Genomic DNA, 27,651 nt, shown 5'->3' on the forward strand with positions numbered 1-27,651 from the left:
AAGGCATGAAGGTAGTGCTGGAGGCTGGAGGTGAGATTTGAAAAATGTTTTGGCCAAAGTATATCAAGAATCTGCCTAAATGTGCCACAGAGCCATTGTCAAACTCCTATTTTCTATTTTGGAACAGACATCAAGTATCAGTACTAAGGCAGAGGACTGGTAAAGGCTAGGCAACTGGAGTGAAGTGACCTACCCAGGGTCACACAGCATGGAAGTATCCCAAGCCAGATCTGAACTTAGGAACTCCCATCTCTAAGCCTGACTCTCTCTCTCCATTGAACCACCTAGCTGCCCCATACACTGAATTTTGGGGGTCTCTCATCATGAAAGGACAAAATAAAAAGTCAATATTGTTGTGTAATTACAAATGTGAAATCATTATTGCCATTACCCTGGTGAAAAAAAGACCAGAGATGAAATTAAATCTTTTATGGTGATATGGGTAAAAGAATAATTTAGAGAAAGAGGACCTGGACTAAAATATTGGTTTCTCGCCCTATTACCTGTGTAATCTTAGCTGAGTCACTTAATAAAGTTTTAGCATGTTCAGAAGAAGAAAGAACCAAGGAAGATGAGAGAACTAGGAAAAAATGCCATACAAAGATGAGTTGAAACAACTGGGGGTGTTTAATTTGGGGAAAAGATGACTTTGAAAGTAGCATGATGGTTGTTTTCATGTATCTAAATGATTGGGACATAAAAGAGAAATTAGGCTTATTCTACTTTTTTACAGAGGGCAGAATTGGAATAATGGATGATGGTGCAATGGAGAGAGGGGTGGGTCTGCAGTCAGGAAGACCAGAGTTCAAATCTGACCTCAGGCACTTACTAGCTTTGAGACCCTGGGCTAGTCACTTAACCCCATTTGCCTCAGTTTCCTCATCTGTAAAATGAGCTGGAGGAGAGGCAAACCACTCCAATATCTTTCCTAAATGGGGTCATGAAGAGTTGGCCACATGACTGAAACAACAGAACATTTCCAGGAGGCAAGCTTAGTTTTGATGTAAGGCAAAAACATCCTAATACATAGGGCTATCTCTAGCTAGAATCAATTATATTTCTGGAGGCAATGAGTTCTAATTCATTGGAAGTATCCAGGTAGAGGTTAGATGACCATTTATTGAGGACTTTGTGGAAAGGATTCATATTAAGAGCTGGACTACACAGTTTCTGCAGTTCCATCCAGATTTTAGATTCTGTGATTTTGTTAAATTCGTTTTCTCGGGGTGATAAAGCTAGTTACGTGTGGTGGTGGGAACTAGAATCCAACTGTCATGGATCCTACTGCTTCCAGTATATCATGTTTCCTCCAAGCTGAGGGCTAGGTCAGATGAATTCAAGAAGAAAATTAATTGAACACTGTGAGATGTTTTGCATAAGTAAAATTCACTGCCATGTAATTTACAGGAAAATATACCACGACTTCCAGATAGGCACTTAAGAAGATCCTATAATACTGAAATAGCCAATTTGAGAGAACTAATTTATAGATGATTCATTCAGCAAACATTTACTGAATGCCTATTTTGTGTAAGGCATCATAGAAGAAAGGAAAATGTGGAAGAAATAGTCCCTTCCCTCAAGGATCTTGTAGTGCAGCCAGATCTATTAAAAGAACATTTTCCCCCAAAAGAGGGTTGGCAGTTTCAGGCATATGGAAGGAAATCTTCATTCTAATGGCACACTACAAGTTTCTCCAAGACAGAGTCTTGGTCATCTCTGTATCCACACTGGTGCCTAGAACAGTGTTTAATACATAGTAGGTATTCAATGCACAGTTGCTGAGTTGATGAAAAAGAAGAGATTGAGAGCCAGAGTTCTTGATATTTTCTGAGTCCTGGACCAGCTTAGGCAAACATATAGACTCCTCTTAGAATACTGTTTTTAAATGCATAAAATACAATTTATAGAAATATTAAAATACAGTTATCACAATATAGTTTAAAAAAAAGTTGTATAGAGTCAGGGCTAAGAACTCCTAATAGAGTTTCTTTTCTCATTCAAAATGATAGAATGGCTTTTTTAAAGCCTCATGGAGGAGGGCTGTGGACTGAGAGCCCAGCTAGAGACAGAAGTCCTGGGTTTTAATCTGGTCTTGGATACTTCTTAGCTATGTGACCCTGGGCACGTCACTTAACCCCCATGGCCTAGACCTTACAGCTCTTCTGCTTTGGAACCAATATATGATTCTAAGAAAGAAGGTTAGGATTTAAAAAAATCCTCATGGTAAAGATTCATAGATTACAAAAATACATACACATATGAATACACAATATACTAAGATAGATAGCCAGACAGACAGACAGACAGATAGACAGACAGATAGATGGATGGATGGATAGACAGACATATAGATAGCCAGCCAGCCAGATATAGATAAATAGATAGAAAGATGAATTGACAGACATATAGATAGATAGACAGACAAACAGATAGATGGATAGACAGATAGATATCCAGCCAGATAGATATATAGGTAGATAGATGGATAGATAGAAATGGACAGACAAGACGTATAGATAGACAGAGAGACAGACAAATAGATAGAAAGAGAGAGGCATATAGATAGACAGTCAGACAGCCAGATAGCCAGATAGATAGATATAGACAGAGATAGAGAGATAGACAGACAGATAGATAGAAAGATAGATAGACAGACAGACAGACAGAGAAAGAGAGAAAGAGAGAGAGAGAGAGAGAGAGAGAGAGAGAGAGAGAGAGAGAGAGAGAGAGAGAGAGAGAGAGAGAGCGAACTAGCTAGATACGTGTGATGAAGTTGACTGAAGGGCTTCTGAAAAAACCCCACCAACAAAAGATTTTTCTTATTACCTTCTCCTCCTTTGCAGCTTTTTGTTCAGAAAGAAGGCACCAAAGGTTCCTGTAACTCCTGTATACAATGTGGAGAAAGGTGGATTTTCCCACTCAAGAACCTAGTTAAAATGCTCTTCTAGAAAACAGAGATGCCACCATCCATCAGAATTTTGGTTTCAGCATGCAAGTGACTAGCCTATAAACACAATTTTTAACAGCTTCTCTTCTGAGCAACTCTGACTGTTTAATTAATCTTCAGCCATTAACCATTCATTTAAAATGCCACTTACGAAATCTTAATTTTGCACATTATCAGCTGGTTCACAAATAGCTATCCATGAGCAGAAGCGTAATGATCTCCCTCTCCCTTCTCTAAGAGCTCACCAAGCTTATAGCCAATTCTGGCTTCTTAATTAACCATATGCATATTAGCATTTAAAATTAAATGACAGTTTTTAAAAAAAAAGAATTAATGTGCAGTGAAATGTTAACTGCATATTCCTCTGCATATGATTTTAAAGGGCCCAGAACCCGCTTCTAGCCAAATTGTGACTCTTCTGGATGATGATAGGATGAAGGTATTCATCTTGCTAAGATACAACTGAGTTCCAGTGCCAAGCATAGAACCATGCACACAATAAATAAATGCTTGCTGAATTGATGCTAAATGAAATTCAAGTTGGGAGTACTAACATGGTGGAGCTTCCAGTCAGTCTTTCCAACTCTTAATTTTAAGGGAGCAGTAACATCCAAACAATCTCCAGAAGAATCTCTTGGTGCGGTCCTAGCTTTCAGAAAGGGCAAAATCCTATAATAGACCCATTTTTGTGTCTGTGGTTGACTTCAATTAGATGAGCTGGTTCAGATCAAACAAAGAGGCCAGCAGGAACATTTAGAGCAAACATGATTGACCACTGCAGCTGAAATAACTTGCGTTCCAATCAGGTCCTTGTTCATGGCAATCTCCAGGGAAGTCAGTTGTTCCTGGCAATTTTACAAGTGTCAACTAAAGGCAAGGTCCAAGTGCAAAATTCAGCACGTTGAATTTCCATGTAGATTCATAATGCTACATAGAGGGCTCTGACCCCCCAAGCCAGCGAATGGCTCACATCTGTGATTTGTTGGACAGCAAGCATCAAACTCAACACCAAAACTTCAGGGAGCAGAATATGAATATGTAATCAATTTGATTGGTGGCAGTAATATTCTTCAGGATTGTACAGGTTACATATGGAGAAATTATGGTAATTTGGGACATTTGTCTTAGCTCCTAATGCAGAAATTCCAAGAGCAAACATAAATAAAGAAGTATAGATTAAAATTATGTTGTGTCACCTACTAAAGCCATGCTTCTGGAATGAGCAAAACTGAAAGGCTACTCATTAAAGATGCTTTACAGCACTCTGAGTGAAAACAAGGGAAACTAGCGGAGTCGTCTTTGCATCCCATTGTGAGCTGAGGGACAAAACTCCGAGTGGGGCAAACATGGGAAGAGGTGGAATGGGAGTGGTTACAGTTTCCATTTTGGTTATCCTGTCTCCGGGCAAAGCTGTAAAAAGTCTGTTTTGACTGAGAATGTATGTGCAGGTGTCAAATGCTTTAAGATTCTAATTAGAAACAGAATTGACCTGGATGATGAAAGAATTTTACACCAAACGCTGCATATAAACAATCTGAGGCTCCTAGCATATTTGGCATTTTGTAATCCTTTGGTTGATTCTGTTTTTTATCCAAGAATTCCAAGTATGCTTTCATACAATTTCTATCACTACCCCATAAAGGGAAGACAACAGTTTATTACACCATAATTCTCCCATTTCACTCTGTCTGTCTGGAGGATCCTGAGTGCTTCTAAAGTTTATCTCATAAACACTGCTTCTTTTACCTTGGAAATTTAGCTGCCTTGGTCCCATAGCTAAGCACAGAGTGATTTGTGCCTCGGTGGGCTTAGGAGCCATTTATAGGATGGCATTTGAATTCTTCCCCTGTAACATGCTGGAAAGAACTTGACTAGACTTGGGTTTTAGCTATGTGATTCTGGGCAAGTTATTTAACCTCTAAGAGTCCCAGATTCCTCAACAGCAAAGTGGGGATAATACTACTCTCATTTACTTACCTTACAGGGGTACTGTCAGTACTAAATGAGTTAATGAGTATGGAAGCCAAAGCAAATTGTCAAGGGCTACACAAATGTTAGCTATTAATATTACTCTTGGTCCTACCTGAAATGTTCACATTACTTATGGTTTTGTTAAGATATGGATGGGCTATTAAGCTTCGATTGTTTACCTGAGAGGAGTGACATCTAAAGCCATTAATATCTGGATTTGAATTAATTTGTTAGCTTAGCTTGTTGGTCACTTAAAGGAAGGCTTGCAGGAAACAGTATAGGATAGAAAGCAGGTGTGTTTTGTTTAAGGAGATGGAGGCTTTCTCTATCTGCTCCTCGATTCACTTCTTTATGGAATGAGGTGAATAATACTTGAGCTCCTCTCTTCTATGGATTGTTGTCAAGAAAATGGTTTGCAAACCATAACGTGCTATAGGAGGAAAAGTAATTATTGTTGTTTTTTGGTTGTTTCAGTTATGCCCTCTTGGCTATATTTGGGATTTTCTTGGCAAAAATTCCAGAGTGGCTTGCCATTTCCTTCTCCAGCTCATTTGACAGATGAGGAAACAAATGCAAATAGGGTTAAGTGACTAGTCCAGAGTCACAGAGACATAAGAAAAGTCTAAGGTTACATTTGAACTCAGGTCTTCCTTATTCCAGGCTCAGCATTCTTAGCAACCTAGTTAGGTTGCATCAATTCAGTCATGCAAGTACGGCAACTCTACCTTGGAATATATCAAGTTAGGAAGAGAAGGAAGAAAAGAGAAAGGAGAGAAAAATATTCTAAATTAATTAAATAAAACTTTTCAATTAAAAAAAGAACAAGGAGAAAGGCAAAGGAAAGGCAGAAGAGATGGAGTTCTAGAACCTAATTGTGGCTTAGTGTCTATTTAGAAGTGATTGATTCAGTTCTGTATCATTCTCATTGCTTGTTCAGTGATGGTTTTGGAGGACAATGATGTGCTGGTAAACCACTCTCTGGAAAGCCTAAATGTACACAACAAATTTTGAAGCTTAACATGGATGATGAACATTTTCTTCATCATTTTCTTAAGTTTCAACAATTAACAAAACAATAAGGCATAAATACTCACTGACAATTTAACAATCAGCTTTCTCTAAACTGGTATGAGCCATATCTATCACATACTTGGCTTGGGCTGAGAAAGCAGCAAAAGGGGAAAATGATACCCTGGATACTAGCAAGAATAAAATAATCCTTGAAAATGAACCCAAAATATTCCATTACGTATGAGCAAGCCACACATGGGTTTTGCTAGTGCCCTTCTTGCCATTTTCCTCCAGCTGGGCTTTGCCTCTAGGAAAACTATAGTGGATGTTAATTCTCTCCCAACCTTTAAGACACCCACCTAGAGAATTTGATTTTGGACCTGCTTCACCTACAATCATGTGGCATAGAATAGGCGATAAAGACCTGGCCACAAAGCCAAGAAGACCTATGTTTGAGTCTTGCTGGGGCAAGTTACTTGAACTCTTAGTGCTGCTCTAGACAATTCTCTTACGGCTCTTAGGAGCAGAGAAGGTACTGATTTATTTGTAGATATATTTGTGCTACTTCATCTGAGATTTCCCATTAGTCAAGTAATCATTATTATTATAGTTCGGTCTCCTGTTCTCATCTCTTTACCTGCTATAGCTGGATCTGGTAAAATCTTTTCTTATTAGAAATGATCTAGTAAGAAAAATGAAGGTTTATGACTGACTTGACAGCGACTCCAAGATTTAGGCATCGAGAAGATTGTTAGAGAAGAATATCAGTTTCCCTGTGTTATGTTCACTGGTGCATCTCAATGAAGAGACTTGGGAGTTCTAAACAGCTGGACTCTATAAATATTGGCTAAGACTGGAAACCAGCATCTATAGATTTCTTTAGTCTCACAAGGAAAGTTAGATGACACAGTGTGCTAGAGCTGGAGTCAGGAGGATCTAAATTGAAATCCTGCCTCACACATTCATTAACTTTATAAGTGTGGGCAAGTCACTTTACGTCTCTCTCTCTCTCTCTCTCTCTCTCTTTTCATTTGTAAAATGGGGAAAAAATAGCACTTCCATCACAGGGTTTTTATGAGGATCAAATAAGATAATATGTATCATGGACTTTTCCAACCTTAAAGCACTATACAAACGCCATAATAATAAATATCTCTTATTATCATTTCCCTTATTTCTAGAGAGCCAGTCATAGAAGAGACACTAAACGTATGCCTATGGTCCTTGCTGAGCCACCAATATCTGCCTCTCTTCTTGAAGGAGAGATGGAACCAAATTGGATTGTGAAAAATTGTGGTCCAAGATTCAAGGGGACAGATAATAGGAAGAAATGGCTAAAGCTGGACCATTACTTGTTTGATGGGATCCACTAAGGCATAGGCTAGTACAGAAATGATAACATCTCCTCCATCAAGAATATATACTCTGTCTGGTGGTACTAGCCCCAAATACTCATATTGGTTAAGTAAAAGGGGAGAAAACTCTGAGGAAAACGCATAGAACCTCCCAGGGTTGGTTCTAGCTAAGGCAAGGACTCAGGTGAGCCTGGGATTTTTAACAGTGATGCTGGAGACTGGCAGAGAAAAGAGGAGAACAAGCAAAAAGAGTATCATGGCTTAAAGTTTGGATGAGCCAGAGAGTGATTCAGGAGTGCCAAGAAAGGCTTAGTTTTCATACCAGCTATTGAGAATTTCTAAGTCAATATTGAGAAGAGAATCTCCCTTGCTGACTCTTTTATTTTGCTTTAATATTTTCAATGTCATAAGTGGAGACACCACTGGCTTTGCAGTCAGAAGTCTTGAGTTCAAATCCCACTGCAGATACTACCCAACTTCAGACTGACCTCAGATTCCTCACATGTAAAATTAGAGGGTTGGAAAAGATGGCACTTTTAGCCCTAGATCTATGATCCTATGAATGGTTTAATGGTATACTGATTTCACTAATGCCAACAGATACCTCTTCCTAGAAGTCATCTTATTCTGTATAATTATTTTTTATGTTTTCCCTTTTAAATCAAAATGATCAGGGCCATTTAGACAGGAAGGGGCTGAAGTACTTTTTTAATGTTTAAATAAAAAAATTATTTTCTTTTTAAACATTTTATTTAATTTATTAATTAAGAAAAATTTTCCATGGTTATAAGAATCATGTTCTTTCTCTTCCCTCCTCCCACCCCCTTCCATAGCCAACGCACAATTCCACTGGGTTTTACATGTTTCATTGATCAAGACCTATTTCCATATTATTGATATTTGTACTCAGATGATCGTTTAGAGTCTTCATCCCTGATGATATCAAGGGGCTGAAGTATTACCAAACTCAAGGGAAACTAGGATGTTTTTACTACGACTGATTAAAAACCTATGCAAAATGGTAGTATTTACATTCTATTTCTGGATACTTCATATCAGTCCTAAGCCAGATCTCCAAGGGGCAGGGGAAGGAAATCCAAAGAATATAAATATTAAACTGTCTATTTAGGAAATTGGTTATTTATGAAGGCTAACAGCAAAACTATCTTTTCAATGCCCCTTTCTAATTCTCCTGATTATTTATTATTTGAAAAGATACATATGAGGGAAGAATTGACCTAACAATGACCTATTTTTGATCACACATTGCATTAAATGGAGAAATTATAAGCAGGGCCCTCTGGAATCGATTCTTAATGCAGGCAAAGACTGTAATGAAAAGGTATGTGGCATGGCCCAGCAGACTTAGGCAAACCACAGGTCACAAAAGAGGCTGAGGGTAAGTGAGTGGATAAAACTATGAAAATAAAAAAGAAAAAGAAAATAACAACTCAAAGTCTCTGTCACAGACTCCTGGGATGATAGACTGAGTTGGAAGGGACTGTAAAGTCCTGATGCCCAACCTGACAGATGAGGAAACTGAGGAACAAAGAGGTTTCAAGACTTGCCCAAGATTACCTTGGTAGGGAAAAAACAGAAACATAATTTGAATTCAAGTCTGATGGTAGTGCCAAGTCTTTCAATCTCCTTCTGATGGTGGGTCAGGGCCATCACAGTCTTCAAAACATGGCGGACAACACATTACCATTATTATCCCTTCATAATCTCAGCCCCATTCTGGGAGGACCAGCAGGATCTTTTCTAGATTTTCTCATTACTCAATCTTGTTCCTTCTTTTGCCACTCCCTATGTAGATGTCCAAAGGGTGATGAAAATAAAGCCCTGCCTTCCACCTCCTTCTACCTCTCAGAGCTGTCATGGGGATTAACGAGATGAATGTTTACTAAAGCACTTTCAGCTCCTCTGAACAGGGATATACACATATCAACACAAGTTATGGCCTAGTTATTAGACTCTAGTATCTGCATAAATGCTTGCTTAAACAAATCAGAGTGACCCAGGGTGGCAAGCTTTCCTTTTCTACTTCCTAACGGGTGGCCGGGGCAAAGGGGATGAAGGTGGCAATTTATCATCTTTGGGCACCCACCAATTACTTTCACTCTTATCTCACATGTAAATTATAAAGGAAGGGGGCCTGTACTTAGTATCACTGTAAACTGCTAGGGCAAGGGAAGAGAATTTGTATAATCCCATGAGTGGGAATCCCAGAAGAAGGAAAAAATTAATGAGAATATCAAATTTTAGGAGGAAAGGATGTGAGGAAAGTACAGTTAATGGTATATCAGTTATTATTAGCACTTATCTGGCCATGGAAATTCTTTCATTAAGAGGATTCTCATTATTGTTTAAAAGTCATTTAAAAAATTGATGATAATACATTCTTTGACAAAAAAAAATTCCCTGATTGCTTGGTTCAACTGATGAATTTTAATTCTCGATGGTAATGACACTTATAACTGGGATTCCCAGCCTGAAATGAGTTCATCCTTGTTCTGTTTGTTGAAACAAAACAAAAAAAAACCCACACATCTCTAAGTCATTTACTTTATTCACTGTTCAAGTCCCTACACAACGTCATACATTGTGAGTCAGAGGTGAGAGCTCAAAAGTCATTAATCTGAAGTAAAATTAACAGGGAAAAATCACAAGAGAGAGAAAGAGGAGGGGGGAGAAGGAGAGGGAAAGAGAAAGGATGGGAGAACTCAAGGGAGAAAGCTGGAGAGAAGAATCTAAAGGGGAAAGGGATTGTGCCAAACACAGAACCCAGAATGCTAGATTATATGACTGATCTACTGCTAAATGAAGTGTTTAACCTTGAAAATGAACAAAATTTCTTTGGGCGAAGAAATATCAATGATTCTGTTTTCCCTCAAGAACAGAAGGTGGTATTCACACCTGGCTTTGCCTATATGATTAACACCTCATCCCAAAGCTCTCCTTTTAACACTTCTGCTTTCCCTCAGCACCTTTACCCCAGGATTTCCTTGACCATTAATTTTCAGGGTTTCTAAAAACTTCTGGAAAATGAATGGTTTTCAGTTTCTATAGTCAGAGGATCTTAGAACTTAGTCAGAATGAAACATTTTATCTCTGAGCTAAAAAAGTTCTTTAAACCAAGACTGGATGACTAATCCCAGTTGGAACTTGAATATCTACTTGTCCAGTGATTTGCAGAATTTGTTTATATCTTTTGTACTTTACTGTACTTTATTATTTTTTTTGGATGGGGGTGGGGTAGAAACAAGTAGTCTGATATTCCAGGAAACTCTTCTAGTTATCATGGGACTTTAATTTACCTTCTGGATCAACATCCTCTAAATATGTCTCACATTCTAGGAGAATATGGTAGCAAATTTTGTTAGCCTTTGGGAAGCAAGTTTTATATCATCTAATTATAAATTGTTATATATGAAATAAAGTTACCAAAAGTAGATTCCTATGCACAGTAACATTTATTTCATACATAATGTTACCAACAACATTAGTAGTTGGGAACCTATTCTGAAATGTAAGGAGTTGGCTAGGTGGGTAAATGTTGGAGTTAGGAGGTCCAACCTCTATACAACTCAATATTCAAATTTATTACCAGCTGTGTGATCCTGGGCAAGTCACTTAACCTCTATCTACTGGCATTTCCTCAACTGTAAAATGAGGACAATAGTATCTAATTTATTTCAGCTAAAGAAATCAGAGCTATCAATAATAATATGAAAAAATATTCTAAGTCCCTCTTGATTAGAGACATTCACATTAAAACAACTCTAAGGTACCACCTCAACACCTTATCAGATTGGCCATATGATAGTAAAGTGATAAATGGTGAAGGGGATGTGGCAAAATTGGGACACTAATGCATTGTTGGTGGAGTTGTGAACTGATCAAACAATTCTGGAGGGCAATTTGGAATTATGCCCAAAGGGCTATAAAAGAATGATCCAGCGATACTACTGCTAGGTCTGTATCCCAAAGAGATAAAAGGGGGGTAGAGGACCTACTTGTACAAAATATGTATAGCTATTCTTTTTGTGGTAGCAAAGAATTGGAAATTGAAGGGGTGTCTCTCAACTGAGGAATGGCTGAACAAATTGTGGTATATGATGGTGATGGAATACTATTGTGCTATAAGAAACGATGAGCAAGATGATTTCAGAAAGGAGTGGAAAAATCTACATGAACTGATGCAGAGTGAAATAAGTAGAACCAGGAGAACATTGTATACAGTAACAGTAATATTTTGGAATCATCAAATATGACAGACTTAGTTACTTTCAGCAATATTGATCCAGGACAATTCTGAGAGACTTATGAAAAAGAATGTTACCCACCTCCAGAGAAAGAACTGTTGGAGTAGGAATGCAAATGAAAGCATATGATTTTTCAATTGTTTAGTTAGATATATGTTTCAGGGTTTTGGTTTTATATGATTATTCACTTGTAAAAATGAACAATATAGAACTATGTTTGGCATGATAATACATCTATAACCCAGATTGAATCACTTGCCAGTACTAGGAGGGGAAAGGGAAGTGAGGGGAGACAAGATGGATCATATAATTGTAGAAAACTTCTGTAGAAATTTGTTAATACATACAATTGGCAAAAAAATAATAATGAAATAGAAACTTGCAAACAAATCTCATTTAATAATAGCATCTTTCTAATAGTTGTGAAGACCAAATGAAATAATATGTTTGAAGGCAATAGAAAACATAACTTTGCAAAACAAAATGCCAACCAAATGCTAGGTGTTATTTTAGTTTTTTTCATTGTTTTGCATTGATCAATACTCTCGTAGTTCTTGTTATAATCAGCACAATATATTTGTTAGAAGACTGGCTGAGGTTAGAAATGGTTTTAGAATAAGTGAGTGCTGAAGTGTCCATATGGGATAATCCTATGACCTTGTTTCATCAGAGCCATACTTAATCAATTGAGCCAACTGGACACTGACTGGACTGCATGGTCATGTGACTAGAGATCACTGTTTGATTTACTGTTTTCTTTCTGATTATACACATGGTAGCTTCTTGAATTTCACAAATACACATGATGAGAGGCGATGTAATTTATCCTGGATAACTGAAGAGCAGCATAATGTGATTGCTGTTTAGATTTCATTCCTGCATCGCCCCCCCCCAACCTTCAGTGGCTCCCTATTGCCCCTAGAATATAAGAAAAATTATTCAGCTTGGTATTTAAGGCTCTTCCTATTCGATTTCAGATCTGCCTTTCCAGTGTGTTCTGGGTTCCTGACCAACTGGACTACTAGCAGTTTCCCAAAGTCACAATCTCATTTCCCATCTCCATGTATTCACCTAATTTATCTCCCATGTTTAGAACCCAGTCTCATTCAACTCTGCCTCTCAGCTCAAATCTCTTTATTTCTTCCAGGAAGTCTTCCTTCACACTTAGGGTTGTTTTTTCTATTCTCTCCCCCAATCCCCAGATTTAAAAAAAATTATTTTTTCTATGTGGTAAACAGAAAAATCTCTAAAAAATCTCCACTTGTACACTTTTAAGTATATTATGCTCCTTTGATTATGCTCCTGAGTGGGATCAAGGATGTGATCTGCTTGGATTAAGAGGGGTCAGCCATGGCACTAGGGAGGATTTTTTTTTACCCTTACCTTCTGTCTTAGAGGATACTATGTATTGGTTCCATAAAGGACAGGGAATTGGGGCCAAGTAACTTGCCCAAGATCACACAGCTAGGAAGTGTCTGAAGTCAAATTTGAACCCAGGACCTCTTGTCTCCAGACCCAGCTCTTTATCCACTGAGCCACTCACCTGTTCTCTAACAGGTAGGATTTCTCAAGCTGAGTAACAGGATTAAAATTTGTGGCTAAGCCGTCTTCACTCAGTGAGGAGACACATATCAATCAGTCATTTGGAATATGGGCTCAGTGACCAGGGATAGCAGGTTTCTGAGCTAATGGGTCAGAAAGAGGAGGCAGAAGTTGGCAGCTGAGTTGAGGATGCAGTGGCAAAGCTGTGGCCCTGAGCCAGTCAGAAGAACCAAGCAGGGGGCTCCTTTCATTCAGAACTGATGCTTATTCAAAGAGGGGCTCATTGCTGACTCCTTGCCCTGAGCTTGTCATGGGGAGTTCAAAGCCTCCTGGGTTTTGAAGCTTCTTATGCGTTTCTTTCCTTCCCTCTCCCTGACCATGGTGCTGCTGCCAAGCCTTTTTCTCCTTCCCACAATAGTTAATGCTCTCGCTTCTCTAATTATCTTATACTTGCTTCACTTATATGCATGTTGTATTCTCTAGTAGATCATAAGCTCCTTGAGGGAAGGCACTGCAGTATTTTTGTCTCTGTATCTCCAGAGTCTAGTATTAAAATCAATAAATATTAATTAAATGGAATTGATATGATATTTATCTTTAAACTTTTATGAGGTTGTCATATGAAAGAATGATTAGATTTATTTTAAGTTGCTCTAAATGGCAAAATTAAGAGCCACAGCTAGGAAAATGGAGAAAAATATTCTCTTAATACAGGCAGGAGTTTTTAGAATTTTTAGAATTTTTTTTTTCCATTTCCTCCTCCAGCTCATTTTACAGATGAGGAAACTGAAGCAAACAAGACTAAGTGACTTGCCCAGGGACACAGAGCTAGTAAGAATATGAGGCTGCATTTGAACTCAAGTCTTCCTGACTCCAGAGCTGCCACCTCACTGCCATGTCCTTGTACATAGTCGGGGTTTAGTAAATGTTTGTTGAATTAAAATGAATTTGACCTGTGTTATATATAAAGCCATTTAAGACCAAACTGCATTATAATGGATGAGTCACTTGATCTGAGTGTGGATAATTTAATTTAATTACCTTTTTAAAAAATCCTTACCTTCTGTCTTAGAATTGACACTAAGTATAAGTTCTAAGTCAGGAGGGCAATAAGGGCAAGGCAATGGTGGTCAAATGACTTGCCCAGGGTCACACAGCTAGGAACTGTCTGAGGTCATATTTGAACCCAGGACCGTCCAGGCTCTAGCCTTGGCTCTCGAACCTCTGAGCCACATAGCTGCTCCAGACTTAATGACTTTTTGATGGTGAAACACCTTGCTATACTGACTTCAGAATAATAAGGATTTTATCTCACTTCACTGTATAGACAAAGTATAAGACTGCCTCGTTGCCTCTGGGTTTCCATTCCGTCGCTTATGGCGATTGGAGCCTGGAGCCTGCCAGGGAAAGTCACAGCAGCTCATGTACTCTTACTAGCAGTTACCTTCTGGTATCTGCCTTGTCTCCAATTACTCCTGTGTGTATCCATTTCGCTGACTCACCCTTTTTATATTCATTCAGTCATGGCCAAGCCAAGTTAGAATTTTATTGCTTTTTGGCTAAATGCCATGGAGAGACTTATAGAGCAAGAGTGAATACCAAATGATACTTAAAAATAAATGATAAAGATCCAAGCAAAGCCAAGCCAGAGTTTAAGTGTAATTGTAATTAAAATTTGGGGAATCTCCAAAATTGTGGCCAAGACACAGCTTCTGGAGACCTCAGTTCCCCCTTTGTGAAATGAGAAGGGGTCAGACTGTTTTAAACCTAGCTCTGAATTCTATGAACCCAATATCACTGTGTAAGGTAATTTTAACTTATAGCTAAAGTGGTTTTAGATTTCGTTTTTTAAAATAATGGAAGCCAAGACAATTAGGTAATCTACGTTGGGCAGGATGTATTTAAATATATATATGTCTAGAGTGGATGTTAATTAAGATAAGTTTTCAAAACTGATGGACTCCTTGACCCAGCTACACCACTGCTGGAAGGACCTATACCCATCAAAGATCAAAGAAAAGTTTCTACATTTACACATACCCAAAAATCTTTAGCAGCTTTTTTGGCGGTGGCAGAAGAAACTGCCAGATAAAAAGGATGCCCATCAATGAGGAGTGGCTGAATAGGTATACGAATGTAGCAGAACAGTATTGTGGTCTAAGAAATGAGGGAATAGATAATTTCTAAGGGACACAGAATGACCTAATATGTATTGATGTAAAGGGAAGTAAGCCGAATCAGAAGACCAATTTATAGCATAATGTCAATATTATAAAGATGGACAATTTTAAGGACTTTTTATAAACTGATGAAGAATGAAATAACCAGAACAACTTGTACGATAACAATGACAACTGTACAAAGACAAAACCACTTTGTAAGCCGTAAGCACTATGATCAATACAATGACCATCCATGATACCAGAGGATCGATGATGAAACATACTATTTACCTCCTGACAGGGAGGAGATAGATTTAAGGTGCAAAATGAGACAGAGATATTTTTTTTACCCAGACAAAACAGAATTTGTTTTGCTTGACTATGCATATCTGTTAAAAGCAATTTTCTTTTCTTTTTTCTTTCCCAATGGAGTGGGAGATGGAAGGGAGAGAAAATAGATTTTTCTTCATTAAAAAAAAAGGTTAAAAGTAGAATTTGGGGGTTACACCAGAAGTGAAAAGTGTGAAGCACTTTGAAAGGAGATTGTTACTGTTGGTTTTATTGTTTTACTGTTACAAGAGATCTCTCAAAGAGTAGGGGTAATCTGGAAATGTTGGTAACGAAAAAGCAAAACCCATCAATAACAGGCAAACAAAAAGAAACTTATGGCTGTGTCTCCTTCCTCTATGGGTGTACCTTGGAAGTCATTCATTTTCTTATTCTTTGTCATTCTTGTCTCTGTCCTTCCATAAATCCTCCACCAAAGAAGTACTTGGGGTGATGGAAGCCTTCATCTCCCTAAATTCACAACCAGCCTACCTCCTTTTCTGATGATATCTTTCACTGATGATATCTTTAATATTACTTCCTTAAGCAAATTCTCATTAGTAATACACTAAAGCCCACCGACATCCACTATGCTTCTATGATTAACATGCTTTTTTGGATCACCTGCAATTATGATGCTTTGAATCTATGATTTGCCTCATTGGGAGAATAATGGGGTTGAAGAAGATGAGTTTCTGCATCAACTCACAAGTCTGACAATAAAGACAAAATTAAAATTACTTTCCAGAAACTTCAGAAGAAGTTCCTGATTCATGGGAAATATGAAAAACAATTATGGAAGGCCTGTGGCTCAGTGGCTTTGCTGGACAGCAGTTCTCTGTTGGATCAGAACTGGCTGGGGACTTTGGTTGGGGGTGTCCTCTCTGCATTTAGAATGGATTCTAATGACCATAGGCCTGCCCAGAACCTTCTCATATCCAGTATTTATATATCTTTTGTTAGTATGGCTTAAGAATAAAAATGGTTTTCTCTTACCAGGTGATTCAAGGGGTGGCAATGAATTAGCAGCCTAGTTTTAATGACTGTATCACTGAGTCACAGGAATTTATATTTTCTTTTTACCTCAAAGAAAAACTTGACCATCTTTCTTTAATACTATCAACCTGGAAACTTGACAGTAAGGATTAAAAATTGCTCCTTCCTTCCCACTTGGTTATTGGAAAGACTCTGAAAGGTAATCAGTCTTGTGAAGCTACACTTTACAGTCTGCATAAAAATGCCATGATTTCCTTCCCTCTCCCCAACCTAATTGAAAGTGCATAATATCACACAGCTGGGGAAATGTAAACTGTAAACATATGCAATATATCATGCTATCACACAAAAGCTGGTTACTAATGGGCACTGGGTGGTTGTCAGGACCAAAAGAAATCTGGAAAACAAGGTTTTTTTGCTCTCAAGTAAGAGCTCACTCCTTGGGGCTACCACACTCCCTGCTTTCCTCTTCCTTGCTCGCACTGGAATGTACCAAAACAAAATGGAACGAAAGATTGTCAACCCCTTTGGTACGTGTGTAAAATCCAGAAGCCCCACCTACAATGTGAATGATTACTATTTTTTAGGATCAGCCCTCCACACTACAATGAATTTCATTTTATTCTCCTCTCTGCTAAGCATACAGAATGACACTCTTATTTCAACATCTTTAGATTCCTAAAGGAAAAGGATCTTTGGTTACATCATCCTTTTCTATAACTAAGATTATCTGCTTTTACATCTTCAACTATTCATGCATAGCTGTTCAGGTTTTGTTCTCATTGTGGGTGAAATGTAGATTTTTTTTTTTGGTTTCCAAAGTTCTCTTACTCACTGCCCTCTGATTCCCCCTCAGTTATACTGCTTTAGAAGGTTTAATAATATCCCTTCTCACTTTCCCTTCTTTGCAATGAATGGCTTTCCATTTCATCACTCATTGTGTTTAATTTGCCTACTCCAGATTTCATGCCACCTTCTCTCAGTCTAAGCTCTTCACTGTAAGACTCTTGAGAGGAAAAAAAACCCAATGCTCTTTGAACGTTTGTCATTATCAGCTCTGTCATAATATTCTTGCATAAATTGTCAGCTCTTTGCAACAGGGACTTTGCTCTCTGAATTCATCTATTGTCTGTTCAGTGTGCCTTATTACTATTATTTGTTAGCTTTATTTTTGGATGCTTGACAGCTTCAAGTTAAGTCAAAACATAGCCCTTGTCTAAGGTAGCCACTGAATATCACTTTCAAGAGAACGAAGGGCTTTATTTTTGTTTTGTTTTTAAGAATTTGACATCAGTAGGTCCAATTCTTGTTCTCATTCAACATCAGACAGCCCTTCTGTGACCCTGTTGATTTAGAATGACTTTGGACTTCTACTTGATTTCATTACCTGTCAGCAAGAGTCTGAGGATGGTAGGGCTTGTTGATCTTTGCATAGAGCCCCTCCAAGGGGTCCTTCTCTAGGGACAGTGGAGGTCCATCCCGTAGGTAGCCCAACGTCCCGATCCTTGGTGGCGATGATGACCTGTAGACACCAGCTGGTACATAAGTATCCCGGAAATGGTTCACTCGGGCATAATTAGGATCCATTTCATCATCATCCATATCATGAAGGGTTCCTAGGAGGCCAGCGGAATAATCAATAAGCCCTCTTGCCTGTTTTTCTCGCAGCTCCTGGTGTTTTGCTCCAATTCTGAAAAATGCAGAGTAAGTGAACAGAGGGGTGAGTTTAATATGGCCATAACAATTCCATACCAGCATAGAAAAGTGTCACCCAAAACATATACTACTGTAGAAATGGAATAGGAATATATTGATTAGGTATTGATTAAGATAAGAACTTGAAAATGGTGTCTCTGGCTACAGGCAGGAAAGAGTTCTGTGTCTGAGATGAGATCTCACTCTCCACTTCTTTCTTTTTATTTTAGACCATCATCAACAGAAATGTCCAGAGTATAACCCATTAGATAATAGCTCTGCTCTGTGGTTGTTTTAGGGTGTTTAGGTTTATAATAGTGATAATAATATGTAGCATTTACATAGTATTTAAAATACTATACTGCCTTACTAATACTATATATATTAAATATAATATAATATAAATATAACATAATAAGCAAATAGCACTAAAATACTACCTTAAAGGTTTGCAAAGTGCTTTACACAGATTATATCATCCTGTCCTCTCAACAACCTTGGAAGATAATTGCTATTATTATCTCCATTTTACATATAAGGAAATAAGCAAATAGCGATTAAATGACTTGTGTTGGGTCACAGAGGTAGAAAGTGTCCAAGGCCAGATTTGAATTCAGATCTGCTTGACTCCAGGTCCATCTGTCTGTCTATGGTGCTCCTTAGCTGCCCATGCTAAGACAATGTTATGGGTATTTGACATCTTGCCCACTGATATGGGATGACTGAACATCAAGAGTTTGGTTTTCATTAATGTTCATTCAGTCAATGTTGACTGTGTTTGTGTAGAGTGTGTCTTGAGTGTGATAGTCTGGAAAGTATTCCTCAATGCGAGACCAAAGATTAAAACAGTTAAACAGTTAACCCGAATTCCTACTCTTTTCCTATGAGTTCACCATTTGGCAGTTTGATCTTCCTGTAGGCTTCTAGAGAAATGAGCTTGCAAAGAATGAATTAAACATGAAAAGGAAGTGGGGAGGCAGCCTGGTCACTAAAAGCAGTAGATCAGAAGTCATTTACAAGAGATTTTAATTTTTTTGGTTCCATAAATGGGGAGCATGGTGCCTCATTATATAGGGGCTAGGGACAGAGTAAAACAGGGAGGAAATTAATAGGATCCTGACAGAGATGAATTGGCACATATAAGTGAATTAAAGACTATTACTGGCAGGACTCCACTGTGATAAAGTCTTAAGTGGTATTTCAAAATGCTGCTGCTAATCGGTGCCATTGTATAATCTATTGGGAATAAGGAAAGGGAAAAAAATTTAGGTGAATTTCAAATCCATTTGCAGCTTTAGAATTTGAAACTTCATCCAGCAACCAGTAGATCTCTTGAATTTTTGGTCATTTGATAAAATAGAAAAATTCAGTAGTATATTATTGGATAACGTTAATGTTGCTGATAGTTTGAGGTGAGCAGTATCAAGATGAAAATAGAGTATTTTTGCATGAGTAAAGTATTTTTTTGTAAAGGGTACAAAAAGCATGATGATTTAAATTCTAGTGGAAGAGGAGGACTGATAGAGAAAGTGGAATGCATCATAGAGGAAAAGTGTAAAGAGATGACAGACCTTGAAACCACAGAGTCAGTGAATACAAGACTTTTGCAGGCCCCAAGGATTCAGTTCAAAGATATGTCCAGGGCATTGGTTAAAGATGATTTTTTCATTTGTTTTTTAAAACATTTATTTTGAAGATTCACTTTGCTTCTGGTCTGTGAAATCACAATGCTATCCTCTTTCCTCTTTCTCAAACCAAAAGACAATTTTTTGAATGTATGTCAGAATTGGATTTCCTTTGAAAACATCAAATCTTCTGTAAAAGTTATGGAGCACTTTAGACTTTCTAACCTTTCAAGGTACTTCCTTGCCTGAGAGAAGAACCAGATTCTTCCCCTCTTCCATCCCAAGTATGTAAGGATGGGAAAGACAAAAAAAAGATATGGATCTAAAGCTAAGTCAGCATCTCTACTCAACACAAATGAAAACTACCAGTAGCAATTATTGCCTTTCTCTTTTGCAAACTATGAACCCTACAAGTAAGTAATTAGTGAGTGGAAGAAAATATGTGAAAGATAACTCCATTCTCCAAGGGATTTTGAAGTAAGATGAAAGAAATATTACACAGCAGGGCCTTAGTAGAGGGATCCTGCTGTCCTTTTCCAATTCCTGTTAGTTGTGGCTTCACAGATATTTTGTTTTGAATAATTTTTATAAAGATGCTAACTTGATCTATTTCTGTAACAAAACCATCTTTCCAGGGACAATACGGATTCCACTGTCAGTGAACACTTGCTGCACTAAGATGATAGGGATGGATTTCCATTGCAAATAAAGCCAAAAACATCAATAAGGTAAGGGGGTAAAAGATTCTTCTGTATGGTTGCTATCCTTCTTATACAGGGTGCCTTTAAGAGAAATCATTCAGCATAAAGATGAATATTTCACACATCCCACATGGGGTTAGAGTTACGAATTAATGCAAGAGGAAAACACTAAGCTTCATTTTAAAAAAGCAGAAATGTAGAGTTAATATCTAGTCCAATAAATCTGTTATACGATCAGATATTTTCTGTTTAGGTTTTTTTTCTTTAAGTGTGTCTTGAATGTGATTGCTAAGTACTTTGAGATCCTCAGATGAAAGGTAATACTTTGTATATGCCAAATATTATTTTACCATGTAGCCTTCCCTTTTAAACAAAAGCAAATTCCCCCTTGATCATCTCTGCACCAGTGAATCTTCAAGTAACTAATTTCATATTAATCACTCAGTAGGTAAAATAGTCGTTTCTCTGAGCCATAATTATTATGCCATATATCAGGAACTCCTGTTGAGGGGGAGGTAGGATAAGAAAATATTTGAAATGGGGTTTATGGGGGTTGAAGAAACTCTCTCCAGAAATGTCATAGGAGAAATACTCTTTTCCATTCCTGGACTTTCATTCTCTGTCTAGATGACTACAGTACAGTTGCCTCTGACAACAATCACAACTTAATATTTTAATATCACAACTTGGAAGATTTTGACATTTCTATTCCTAAGCATCACCAATCATAGGACCATATAGAGTTAGAAAAGTCCCTTAGAGACCACTTCAAGGCACTCATCTATCAAATCTAAATTCTATATCTTATATCAAAACACCTTTTAACCACTGTCCTCTCCCAGTCTCCCTAACTTCCTCCTTCCCCCACCCTTCCCTTTCTCACTTAACCTTTTTAGTATAAATTCTGATATGAGTGGCAATGGCTAGACAATTGCCCAGACTGGAAAGGATCTGAAGCCAGATAAGAATCAAGATCCCCCTGGATTTCAGACCTGGTGCTCTTTCCACTGTGCTACCTCGTTGCCCCTCTTATCTTTATTTTTACCCACATGAATTCTATATTTTCAGTGAAGTTAGTGTCTGGAAGGATCTTGCTCCTTGCAACCTTTGGTCCTAATGGCATAAATTTTTTGTAGTATCATTGTTGGAAGGAAACTTAGGGAATATCTGGCTGCCAAAATCTTTATTTTACAGGTAAGGAACCTAAGGATCTGAGAGGTTCAGAGTCTTTCTAGTTCAAGACTCTTAAGTCTTCGGGAACCTGATTTATTGCTCCTTTAGCATAGTTAATCTAGCCCAAAGTTACCATGCTGCTTCTGATGTTCTAGGACCATCCTACTGTGTCATTCCTATGTGCCATTCTTTCCCATTAGCCATGCATGCCCTGACTCTTGATTTTTTATTGGTAAACATACACCATAACTAGGCTAATTTAAACTCACAATGCTACTACTACTACATTCTAGTCAATTTCTTGCCATATGATCCACACTCTCACCCACCTCCCTCTTCCAAATGTGGGAATTGTAATAAACCCATACTACTCTTACTGAAAAGTAGAGTCAATCAACTGCTTTATGACTCCATTCACTTTTTTTTTATTTTGATGACCCTAACTCCTCCTCTTCTTTCATTGTCTTCTTCGATTAGAATGTAAGCTTCTTGAAGACAGAAACTGTCTTGCTTGTACTTGTGTAGCCAGACTTTATCATGGCACTATCATATAACAAATGCTTCTCATTCATTCTTTCTCCCAATATTACATTTTACCTTTACCCTTGCCAATCTGCTCTTTTCTTCCCATGAATTCCAAACCTTTCCAAATCCAAATAGAAAGGCACCTCTTCCAGGAGCTCTCCAAGGTTCCCCCCAAGTACCAATGCCCTATCCCACCTACAATATTCTGTTTTCTCCCTCTAGTTACATACATACTTGGCTATTTCATCTATAGTTATTCTGTCTCCTAAAGGTAATTTTGAACTACCTGAGAATCTAAACAGCAGCTTTGTATCCTTTGGCTGTTCAAGAAGTATCCCCAGAACATTAAATCAGATTCCTTTGTATACATCAGAAACAATTAAATGTTTGCTTTAAGAGTGGCAGGGTTTAGAAAAATAGAAAAATCTTGGGACTGTTTTTCAAATAATTGCTTGTTTTCCACCTGTTATTTGATGAGTTGAGAGACTCTGCCTGACTTTCTTTTGCAAATTTTAAAGGAATGATGGTCAACCTATGGCATGGGTGCAGAGCACTCTCTGTGGGCACAATGCCACCTTCCTCAGAGTTCATTGTTAAGGAGGAAAAGGGACTTGGACAGAGCTGCTCCTTTCCCACCCTCCACTGTGCCTGATGACATTTTTTCATATCACTTGCCCCTCTGTCCAGCAGCCCAATGGGAATGCACAGGGGGTAAAGTGGGTAGCTCACAGGCAGTAGAGCTGTAGGGGAGCAGAGCAAATGAACTTTACATTCCCTGATGAAATGCCTCACTTCACTCACCCCTATGCCCAGAAGCCCAATCAGAATGCTTTTTCCCTCCCTTATGTATGGTAACGGGGTGGGGGATATTTGGCAATTAGTGGCAGGGAAGGGCATGGCACAAGGTCTGTGGGGGGGGGAGGGAGGTAAAACACTCACTCTGGGGATGAGGTGGGAATGGGACCCAGCACTCCATCTCTAAAATGTTCACCATCACTGGTTTAGAGCAATCCAGGAATTTGGACCCTAGCAATTCTTCACTTCTCTGCAGTTATGAAGAGGCTGTGGGGTGAAGTTTCCACCCATCCTGATAAAGGAAGTATTTGCTAAACAAATTAAGAGGACAAAGAAGTTTTCTGGGTAATGTTTAAACTGCCAAAGAGGATAAACTCTTTTAAAGTGCCTTTCTGTATACCAATAATTGATAATCTAATTAGAATTATTCTAATTGTTCATAATTCCTTTATGTATTTAAAAATATTAAATCCTAAATCTTGGGAGAGAGGTTAAGAGGGATATTGGTTCCAGTGATTTCAATGGCATAAGGAATCCCAGTAAGGAAATTCCCTCAGCTCATGCAAGTCAGTCCCTATCCTGCCATTTGGAGTAGAGAGCTGCCATTGGATACCCAGGGACTAGAAACTTGTCTAAAGGTCAAAAAGCTGATGTGTATTGGAGGTAGATTGATTCTAAGACCTACTTTCTTTTCTTCTTTTTTAGATATCTTTAATTTAATTTAATTTTTCCCCAACTACTTGTAAAGATAATTATTAACCTTTTAAAAATGTTTTGAGTCTTGAATTTCCTCCCTCTTTTTCCCCATTCCCTCTCAAGAGAGATGGTAAGCCATTTTCTATCTTCTATGCTAAGCTGCCTTTAAAACAGCCTGGACTTCTTTGAATTAAAACCAAATTACTGAGGTTTAATTTATCATCTCCAGATTTTCAAAACTAGGACAATAAAGCAAAAGAAAATATTAGTGGTCATTCAGCAGCACTCCCTCATTTTTCAGATAAGGAAACTAAGGTTCAGAGATGTGAAATAATCTGCCCAAGATATCTGAAACTAGAACATGGGAATTCTGATATCTCCAATGAATAAAGTCAACCTGGTGGAGTGACTAGTGCACTTGATTTAGTGTCAGAACACTTGGGTTCCAAATTTTTCTTATGCATTTTTTACTGTGTAACCCTGGGTAAGTAACTTGCCTTCTGTGGGTTTCAATTTTTTCATCTGAAAAATAGGGATGTTGGATTTACTGGCCTCTTATTTCCCTTCTAGCTTTTAATCTATGATCATATTAAATATCATGCCATGATATCACTTCACTTTTATGGAATGCTTTAGTGGGAAGATGTGTGATCTCATAATTTGTAAATACTCCTTCCAATAGTATAGATTGGTACTCAAGTGGAAAGATATAGGATGACTATAGGTGCAGCAGATGACCAAAAACTACTTGTGCACAAAGGTAGTATAAAAGAGATCCTTGAGGGAATGTATGTTACTAGAATCTGGATGACCTCAGAACAAATCCAGCTTCAGAAACTTACTGGCTATGTAACCCTAGGAAAATCACTTAATCTCTCAAGCCTCAGTTTCCTTATCTGTGAAATGGGGACAAAAATAGTATCTAACTTCCAGGATGCTTGTGAGGTCAAAAGAAATATTTGGAAAGTGCTGTGTAAACCCTAAAATGCTATATAAATGCTAGTTGTTATTATTATTTTGTTTTTTAAAAAAAGGAACTGACAACATAATGAGGGCTACATTGGTAACCATAGAATGTTAAAAGGACTAGACAAAAGCCTTCATTATCTTGGGGAGATTTTCTATGATTGACAGAAGGAGAAAATCATACAGGATTATATTCAATAGAAATTCTTAACTAGTGTTTCATCTTGTGGACAGAGTGATAATCTGTTATTTACTAGACTTCCTGGTATTTCAAATACCATTAAAATATTTGTTTCTTAAGAAACAAAAATAAATCATTTGCCTTGGAAAATCTATTTGCCTCTCTATCCTACCTCCTACTCTCCCCAAGGTTTTTATTAATTTTTGTAACATCAGAATATAGAGACATCACAAAGAATTTTGGTACCAGGAAAAATTCAGTTTGGGCACAAAGCATCTATGTTTGAATATTTCTGTGGGTGGTTGTGGTAGACTGGAGGCAGAAGGCATGGGATTAAAGGATGCTGAGGAATTAAAAGACCCAAGAATTAAGGTTTTTCAATGTCTGGCTGCAAAATTACTAGGGAGAAGGATGAGTAAAATGAAAGTACACATTGTCTCATTTGAGCCGAATAAAAGCCCTGTGAAGTAGATACTATTATCCCATTTTATAGATGAGGAAGCTGAGGACGGATGAGAGAAGGGAAGGGGCATGCCCAGAGTCAAATAACTAGTGTCTCTGGCATCATTCAATTTCAGATCATTCTGATTCCAAATCCAACACCTTTTCTAATAAGCTGCCTCACTGTCTCATATTTTTTGTGCTACAGAACTGCCAAGGTACCAAGTGGGAAAGGGCAGTAGGGATTTTATGGGGATTAGGGGGAGTTGGGGGGAAGGAAGGGAAGAGGCCAAATGAGTGCAACAATATGAAGCAAAGAAGTACTTTAGTTTTTAGAGAATAAAAGCTACCTTTTGTGTAACTTTCCCTTTTGACAGGGAAGATATTTTGTTCTACTATCAATTCCCAACAAAAGCTGTGATTAGGTCGCTATGATTTTCTTTTGTTCCAGAGAAGGGGCCCAGTTGCTTCAAGTTTTCCCCATGAATGCAGCCTCACTGCCATGTAAACCCTACCTGCTCAGGGACAATTGCTTCCTTTCTTTGTAGTACTGACCAGTCAATACCAGGTTACATGCATTTCTTTGTGATCAATGTCCCATCTTTTCAATGGGCCTATTTTAGCTGCATTAATATTTTTCATTTCTTTCTCACTCTTGTCCAGGAGTCTATAACACTTTCTCAATGATCCTTCTCTTACCCTTTCTATTTTTCATGTCAATCTAAACCATCTTTGTGGCAGTTAAGAAAACTATATAGTTGGTACCCAGCATCATTTCTCACCTCGCCTCTATTAGACATTTTTTCTGTTCAGAAAACTTGGTATTCTGAAATTTTAATGCTTTAGCTTATATTATTGGTCCAATCCTCAAAAAATTGCATTTTGGCAAATTATTTATTTTTAAAGCTTATTTTTTTAACAGAATGCCTGTCATTAAGTCCCTCATTCCCATTAGACAGCATAACTAAAATAAAACACTGTCCTTCAGGCATATGTATGAGCATTAAGTGGAATAGCTGATAGGATGCTGGACCTGGAGTTAGGAAGACTCATTAACCTGAGTTCAAATCTACCCACAGACACTAGTTTTGTGACTAACACCTTTTCTGGACCCTCCAAATTTTCTACTTGAAAATTAGCTAATTCTAGCTAAAAAGTAGCTAATTGATTAGAGTTGCTGTAATTTTCTTGGCATTTCCCAAAATAAACAGTATTTACTCATGCTTAGTAAATATCTTCATTTTCTCCTTGTGAAAATGGCCCTGAAGCAGACTAAAAGTGCTAATGATTGTTTAGCACCTTTTCTAGAAACGATTAGCCCCCCATTGCAATCCCATAAACAGAGGTCCCTATACCAAATACTATTAAGTATTTAACACCTTTTAGAGATGCCCTCTGAGCTAACGTGCAGACTAGTATTTAGAAGGGAACTATCAAAATTCGTCCCTTGAGAAGGTTACGACAGTTGCCTGGGATGAACAAAATCTGTAATATCTCCTTTCTTTGGTATCTTCAAAATATTTTATTACCAGCATTATTGTTGATATTAAACTATGACAAGCAATATTCTAGTTAATTTGTTAACTTCCCCTCAATTGACATTTTCCCACTGTTTTAAATGTGTTTCTGGAAATTGTGAGAAAAAAGAGGGATTAGAAAAGTTGCAAACAGAAGGCAGACACATCACCTTCGGCATCTGGTCTGTCGAGATGCAGACATTCATTCCTGGACATGCCCAGTGTAGCAATTTGTTTTGCTTCACTATACATATTTGTTGTGGGCAGTTGGGCGGTCCAGAGGATAGAGTGCCATGCCTGCAGTCAGGAAGACTTACCTTTCCAAGTTCAAATCTGGTCTCAGACACTTACTAGCTATGTGACCCTGGGCAAGTTGCTTAACCCTCTTTGCCTCAGTTGCTTCACCTGACAAAGCACTGGAGAAGGAAATGGCAAACCTCTCTAGTATCTTTGCCAAGAAAACCCAAATGGTGTCATGAAGAGATGGAGAAGATTGAAAAACAACTCATGAACAAAAACATATTTGTTGCAAAGGTTTTGTTTCTCTGGAAATTAATGCTCGTTAATTTTAGTTATGCAAAACATGAGTTGTCTACATCTTAGGAACAATGACAGATACTGGCTACTATTGATAATAAACTGTTTCAGATGGAGGGGCTCCCTAATCTAGCCTAAAATGAGAGTCCCCCTATAACATTCCTAACACATGGTCCTCCAGTCTTTGTCTGCAGACCCAGGGAAAAGGAACTCCATTTTT

At 38.0% G+C, this 27,651-nt stretch overlaps 1 protein-coding gene across 1 annotated transcript in view; it reads right to left on the reverse strand.

The window, feature by feature from the left end:
- Positions 1 to 27,651, reverse strand: part of PARD3B (par-3 family cell polarity regulator beta) — a 1,280,476-nt gene that overhangs the window by 171,964 nt on the left and 1,080,861 nt on the right. Inside the window, exon 20 of the mRNA XM_001365888.4 lies at positions 17,967 to 18,269. Coding sequence (XP_001365925.2) covers positions 17,967 to 18,269 — 303 coding nt within the window. The remainder of the gene's footprint in view (positions 1 to 17,966; positions 18,270 to 27,651) is intronic.

Source organism: Monodelphis domestica, chromosome 8, assembly GCF_027887165.1.
Source record: "Monodelphis domestica isolate mMonDom1 chromosome 8, mMonDom1.pri, whole genome shotgun sequence".
NCBI lineage: Eukaryota > Metazoa > Chordata > Mammalia > Didelphimorphia > Didelphidae > Monodelphis > Monodelphis domestica.